Here is a 7,312-nt window from a genome sequence, read left to right on the forward strand (position 1 = left end):
GCAAATGCTTCATAAATACCAAAAATATTAAATAAAAGCTTTAGAAAGGACGAATTAGAAGACTCCTCGAGTCCTTGGTCCTGACTACTGCCAGGAGTTATATTGGTCCCAAGAGACCAGACCAAGCACGAGGAACAGCACGGTCCTTTCCTACGACTGTCTCCAGACGACGCCACGTGTAATTGTATATGTCCTCCCTCCGTCCTCTTCCGAGAATGGGAAGCGGAGACAACGACGCGATTAATTCCCCTAAAATCCTCTTCGGTTTTGGCGCCTCTTCTTTTTTCAATTTAAACCTTCCCAAACCAACCATAACATCCGCTCTCTCTTTCTCTCTGTAAAGTAAACCCTGGATGAGATCGATCCCCGAGGTCTAGGGCTCAGATCTCTTCGATGTCTCGTCTCCCATTTCAGTCCCCGCCTTGCGCTGCGGTCACCACCTGCGGTTCTTTGCTACAAGAATTGCAGGTTCGGTTTTTCCCCCTTTCTTTCTTCCTAGGGTTTTTGATGTTTTGCTCTGTTTCTTTGAGAATTGTAAGGAACTCATTCGAGATTTTTCAGTATCTCGTTTGGAAGTTTCTTTTTGGTAGCTACAATATTTTTCTTAATCTCGTTTTAGTTTCTTGATGGTTACACCGTAATTCTGCACCGTTTCTTGTAGTTAACTATCGCGTGCTAAGATTACAGATCATACTACTTCCTGTACTCTAACTTGATTTGTTTGAAATCCATGGTTTCTATGTTAACTTTTAATCAAGAAGCAGTAAAGATTTGAAATTTATAAAGTTATAGGCATAATTCATGTTTCTTCTTAACATTTAAATGATTTGAAGACATCATTTACCTTTGTACGATAGTTTTTTCTTCATTAGGGAAGTTTTAACCTATTAGGCTAGCACAATGAATCATCAACAATTATCTATTGCATGAGAGTGTTTGAGAGGCTCCTTAATTCTGCATTTGGCTGTGTGCACGGATGGTAACTGCAAAGATGAAATCTTTGTGCCATTTGTCTGTATCTATGACCTCTTCCTCCTTTAATCTGATTTTTGTCTATTACCCATTTACTCTGTCCATGTGTTTGTTGGTTGGGGTTCCATGTACTTGTGTTGTGTGTATTGGGATTGGGACTGCTAATTTGGATCACTCGATGTTTCGCAACTTGTTGTTACAAATGTTTGCATTTCGTAATGAGTTTATCTGCTAATGTGACTTCAATGCCGTAAATGGATGTAAAAATCCTTCTATCCTTTTCTTTTCCTTTTCTGACAATATCAAAATTGGACTTTTATTTCACACATGTAAGATTGGTGGAATGACTCAATCTGTTTAGTGTTACTATTTTGGCTCATTGTATGCTGATGGTGATCACAATAATGACGGTAAATTTTCGATGCAGGATTTATGGGATGAAATAGGGGAAACTGACCTTGAAAGAGATAAGATGATATTACAGCTTGAACAGGAATGTCTCAGTGTTTACCGGCGGAAAGTTGACCAAGCCAGAAAACACAAAGCAGATTTGCATCAAATTTTAGCCGAGGGTGAAGCAGAAGCATCTAATTTCATCTCCACACTTGGAGAACGGGAGTCCTTTTTCCGGGTCCGTGAACTTCTTTGCTATCTGTCATGTCTGCTGTTGACTTCATGCATCTTTATCTTCTGTTATATTTATGTGTATTTTTTGTTTGTTTTTTCTTCATTTCAGTTGGAAAAACCAAAAGGCACGCTTAAAGAACAAGTGGCTGCAATAAAACCTTTGCTGGTGGACCTGAGGCAAAAGAGAGAAGAAAGGATCAGAGACTTTATGGATGTTCAATTTCAAATTGTCCACATATGTGCAGAAATTGCAGGTACCATTGACCAGGAAAATTCTGTTACTCAAGTGGATGAACGAGACTTAACTCTAAAGAGACTGGCAGAACTGAAGTCTCAACTTAATGAGCTGCAAAAAGATAAGGTGCAATCCTTCATGATAAAACAAATGTTTTGGGTGACAATTCAGGCCTAATCTTACTATATGTTCTTAAAATTTCAGAATATGCGGCTGCAGAAGGTTAACGCACTTATCAAATCTATACATGAACTATCCATTTTGATGTCAGTTGACTTTGATAAGACGCTGTCTGAAGTTCATCCCAGTTTTGCTGATATGGCAAACAGCCATTCAAAGAGTATTAGCAATGACACACTTGCTAGACTTGCAGGAATTGTTCATGCACTAAAGCAAGAAAAAAACCAGAGGCTACAAAAGGTGTGTCTAGAAATGCCATAACCTTGCATTTATTTTATAATAGAATGCCATTTACTAATACTAAGAGTTAAGTCAGGTTACTTACAGATCTTGGTTGTATGATAGGTACAAGTCTTCATCATAACAAGGAACTGAAAATGACACAGAGCTCTAAAAGTACTTATATATTTCGAGCAAATTAACCTAAATTTTCACCTGAATTGTCTTCTATATGTGAATTTGTGCATAATGGTACCGGAATTCTTCATTATTAATTGTCACATCCTTGTGCCTTTTTGTTGTTCTTCCACACTTCTACCATCTTGTGTCCGTAATATGGAAATCCAGCACATTGGATGTGAGTGTTTGAAAGAGTCACTCTTCTAGGAATCCAGTTTCATATTTTCTTGCTGGTTGCTGAGCTACCTAGTGCATGTGTGCTACACATTTTTATCTGTTTTTGAACCAGACATTGAAAACTTAACACCAACTAGGCAATTACAGGTAGCAAAGAAATTATCTTGATTAAATCTAGTACTGAAATTCTTAGACAAGAGTTTACTAAAAACATAGTCAACTTTGTTTGCTGCCAATGTCATGCTTTTGAGAAGTTGTTGCTCTTACTACTTATGGTTATTAGCCATTTGAGCGTAGTAATTGTTTACTTTTTGTTGGACAGAAGCATTAATTGTTAAAAAACACTTCTCTCATCATCAAGTTATTATGTTCTTTGTAGCTTCAAGATCTTGGGAGTACACTTATTGAGTTATGGAACCTCATGGACACACCAGTTGATGAACAGAAAAGGTTTGACCATGTAACTTGCTTGATTTCAGCATTGACTGATACAGTGTTGGGCCAAGGAAGCCTTGCGCTTGATGTCATCGAACAGGTAAATCATGCTTGTTTTCTCTTTATATTTTATCCAAAAGATTTAAGTATTTCATTATTGGATATATGTAGTGTTGTCCATCACCATGACATTTATGTCCTTCTTTCTATTGATAGGTTGAGCTTGAAGTCGATAAATTGAATATTCTGAAAGCTAGCAAAATGAAAGAACTCATATTGAAGAAACAACGTGAACTTGAAGAGATTTATAGAAATGTTCATATGGACGTAGAGGGTGATTCAGAACAGAACATGCTTATCAACCTTATTGATTCTGGTCATTCTCAATTCCCTTTTTACCAATACTGATATTTCCTGAGTTCAGTGATTGCAGTACTTAGAATGTAACATCATGGGTTTTTTAAAGGGAGGTCTACAATATAGACGACAGTATTGAGCTATTTCCTGTTTCTCATCTTTTTCTCCAGCTAATTTCTTTTTTCAATGCTGTATTTATGATATGATGTACTAATGAATTGATCAGTTTGTGTTTGCTTGCTTTAATGTGCCCTGTCTTGCTCTCATGCAAATATATGCGTGCATTTTTCTTTATGTTAGATAAACCATTTCTTTTTGTCATCTGAATTTTTCTGCTTCAATATATGCAGATGTACTAAATTCTGCAGATTATCATGTTAAATGTATTCTTATAAACCATTTCTTTTTTATCATCTGAATTTTTCTGCCTCAAGATATGCAGATGCACTAAATTCTGCAGAATATCATGTTAAATATATTCTACCTAATGGTGACTTCTGATACTGCCAAGCATTGGGACATTATCAGCTACTTCATTCTTTTTAATAAGGAACAACTAACGATTGAGTTTGTTATGCATACTATTGAGGCAATAGGATTCTCCTAAAGTTACTTTGGTCAAACCAAGATCCATGGGACTAGTTTCTTGATTGTTGCATTGTGATACCTGATTTCTTGTATTACTTTTTATTGCATATGTGAACATAAAAGGATCTTTTAATTGCTACATAACATGGCATTAATGATTTCATATTTTATGATTTACCATGTTAGAAACAGAGTATTAATGTGAGACACACTGCTCAACTTCACCTAATTTCCCGGACTTCCCTATTCTATTTTTCCTCTTTGGGCAGAACATTATCAAATTTATCATAGATTAGCGCCAAGTTCTTTTTCCTATAATTTTTTTTTTGTAAGATGTAACTTGCAAGTTAAAATCACCACTTCAGTCTAATTTTGTAGGATGTTCTTTAAAACTTGTTGACTTTAACCATTGGAATTTCTTACAGGTAGAGTAGACCTCTCTGAGCTGCTTGCAGGTATGGATGGTCGGATTTCAAAGGCTAAAGAACAAGCCCTTAGCAGAAAGGACATTCTGGAAAAGGTCGAGAAATGGACATTGGCATGTGAGGAGGAGAGCTGGCTTGACGATTATGAGAGGGTATTATTAGCATGTCACACATTTAGTTGATTAAAGTATGACTTTTTATATAATTGAGTATTTATATATCAGTTTTATTGACCTAGACAAGATAGTGTCTAGGTAGAATGACCTAATAATCTTAGAATGTTTGAAGAGTTCTCAATTTCAAATTTGCTGTTAGGATGAATCTCTTTATATCTGTTATTTTCTTAATATCTAGCATGTTCTATTTTGTGTAGGATCAAAATCGTTATAGTGCTGGCCGAGGAGTGCATAAGAATCTGAAGCGTGCTGAGAAAGCTCGGATACTAATCAGCAAATTACCATGTGAGTTTGTAATCTTTCGTTTCTCTTATGTAGATTAAGAAAATATATATGGCTCCTTGATATTGTGATGGTAGAAGCTAGTAATTCTATTTATGCAGTTGGTGAAAAGATTTGCAGTTTAAAAAAGTTCAATACTATATTATATTCTGGACATACTTTGTCTCTCCTGGCTTTTATTTATTTATTGTCATTTTGTAGCTCTGGTGGAGAATTTGATTGCAAAAGTCAAAGCTTGGGAGAAAGACAAAGGAGTTCCATTTATGTATGACAAGGTCAAATTCAGCTGGTGGAACTCTTCTAATTAATAATAAATGTCAATATATTAGATTGATTAAAATACAGAGACATACTTCTTTCAGGTAAGGTTGTTCGAGACCTTGCAAGAATACACAATGCTTAGACAGCAGAAAGAAGAAGATAAGAAACGATCACGGGTGGGTCCCCACTTTCTTCTCTATTTTCTTTCTTTCTTTCTTTCTTTCTTACATTTGTTAACGGCCCTCTGACAGCGATCATTTTAATATTTTTTGGATTACTAGTATCCTGGTGTTATCTCTGTCTTTCATCTTATCTATTTGTACTTGCACGGTTGTGTTGAGTCTTGCTGAGAACAGGTTTATCATGTGTCAGTGGAAAAGAAAATAAGTTTCTATGCTGAAATGAGTTGATAAAAGGTATGGTACGTTCAATGTGGAGAAACATTATGGGCAGACTGTTTAGCAGTATAGCCTATTGGAAACTTTTGTGGCCCGAATCTTCGTTCACTTAATAGTTAGGAGTAGTGGCCTGATGTTCTTCATTTTGTTTAGTTGACTTGTAAATGGTTATGAAACTATGAAAAAGCACAAGTTTCTCGTTATTACAGCTGACCAAATGTTGCATAGTTCACTGCCCAGCTAATATCAACGTTTTGCAGGAGCAGAAGAGACTGCAAGAGCAATTCGCTGCAGAACAGGAAGCACTTTTTGGAACAAAGCCTAGCCCAATGCGGCAGGTTCCAGTGAAGAAGCCACTGGGTCAGAGTTCTAATGTCAACATGGCTGCTGGAACTCCAACTGGTCGTCGTATCTCGACGCCGTCGTCGAGGCATGGCGTCTCATCATCTAGCAAGGAAAAAAAGGATACTGCAAAGGCAAGTGCGGCGATACCCGTGAACTATGTCGCCCTTCCAAAGGATAGTTCAGCCATTTTTTCCCCTTGAAAGTACTAAGCACAACCTTTGTGCTAACGATTGAAGACCATTTTTGAAAACGTTTATGCCGCTCTTTTAAAAAATTTGCTACTTTTACATTTTTGTGAACTTATACAGCATAGGTGTGATGGCTTCAGGCTTTAGCCTGAAAGAAACCATCAGTGGACCTACTTGACCTTCAACTTGTTCTTATGCCAGTTATTGACCAATCTCTTTTACATTATAACTTGTCTTTAAACCTCTATCAAACGTCTTTATGTTTCGTCAAGAGAAAAAAAGAAGAAAGTAACGTTTTAGTTTGCTGAGGTTGTGCTATTTAATGTCCAATTATTTGCCGAAAGTGTTCGACTCTCTGTGGTGGTAAATAATTGCAAGCTCTCTGTCTCTCACTCTCTCACTCACTAAGCCAAAAGGGCAATTTAACGTCAGTATCAACTCATTAGTGTTGTCCAAGGTAAGGTTGGTGTCAGGGCACAGAGCCAGGACTGTTGAGTATGGTGTGTAATCCACCAAATACTTGCTGCTATCCATCATACCTACAGAGCAGCAGATACGTCGCTGGCTTCTTCCTCGCCTTGACTGTTCTCCTCGTAGAGAGTTTGATAATGATAATGATATTGATACAAGTATATGGTTAATGGTCCCTCAAGTGATAAAGTTGAGGCTTGGTGATGCACTGCAAACAAACGTTAGGTGGTGACTAAGTATGCACAAACGAGCATGAGGTGTGGATGTATCTTCGATATAGGTGGTGGTGGTATTGATCATTGGAAATGTAAAACCAATAATTCATCCAGCCGAATAATATAATATATGTCTAGTGGTTGACATATCCAATCCCTTTCTGGGCTAAATGATGGGTTAATTAACATCACAGATTACTTCATTTTATTTTTTTACACACTTTGACAACCACTAAAAATAACAAAATGAATATTTTGTCATCAATTTTTCACTCCTCCTCCTCCTCCCCTCAAATAGTTCTTAAAGTAATCATGCATTTTCTAAACCCAAAAAAGAAAAAGAAAAAAGAAAAATAGATAGCTAACCAAAGAGACATCTGAAAGGAATTATAAGAATATATACATGTAATTATCTCTTAAAAGGAATTATAATGCAAGATAGCATGAAAAAGTATATCTTTAAACACCCAGCAAATATATAGAATGCAATAGAACAACAACAGGTTCTTGGAATTAGAATACAATACCATGGACCACAGGATTGTTTTCCATGGCAATCTATATCCCTGTCCCCCCAACAC

The 7,312-nt window shown here is 36.6% G+C and overlaps 1 protein-coding gene across 1 annotated transcript; it reads left to right on the forward strand.

Moving 5' to 3' along the window:
• Positions 1–305: 305 nt before the first annotated feature.
• On the forward strand, positions 306–6,370 carry LOC140765651 (65-kDa microtubule-associated protein 5-like). Its single transcript, XM_073104829.1, has 11 exons — positions 306–468; positions 1,400–1,603; positions 1,709–1,960; positions 2,039–2,254; positions 2,970–3,125; positions 3,242–3,401; positions 4,396–4,547; positions 4,769–4,856; positions 5,055–5,128; positions 5,216–5,290; positions 5,773–6,370. The coding sequence occupies exons 1-11, from the start codon at positions 394–396 to the stop codon at positions 6,055–6,057; spliced, it is 1,737 nt and encodes a 578-aa protein (XP_072960930.1). The 5' UTR covers positions 306–393; the 3' UTR covers positions 6,058–6,370.
• Positions 6,371–7,312: the final 942 nt, after the last annotated feature.

The sequence above is a fragment of the Typha angustifolia genome, chromosome 8 (assembly GCF_048772165.1).
Source record: "Typha angustifolia cultivar Huaian chromosome 8, ASM4877216v1, whole genome shotgun sequence".
In the NCBI taxonomy this organism is placed as follows: Eukaryota; Viridiplantae; Streptophyta; class Magnoliopsida; order Poales; family Typhaceae; genus Typha; species Typha angustifolia.

Bases quoted from the DNA above. Each gene is read 5' to 3' on its own strand.
- LOC140765651 (XM_073104829.1), top strand. From the start codon at position 394: ATGTCTCGTCTCCCATTTCAGTCCCCGCCTTGCGCTGCGGTCACCACC. The intron at 469-1,399 runs GTTCGGTTTTTC...TTTTCGATGCAG, and splicing joins CTTTGCTACAAGAATTGCAG to GATTTATGGGATGAAATAGG. The intron at 4,857-5,054 runs GTGAGTTTGTAA...GTCATTTTGTAG, and splicing joins ACTAATCAGCAAATTACCAT to CTCTGGTGGAGAATTTGATT.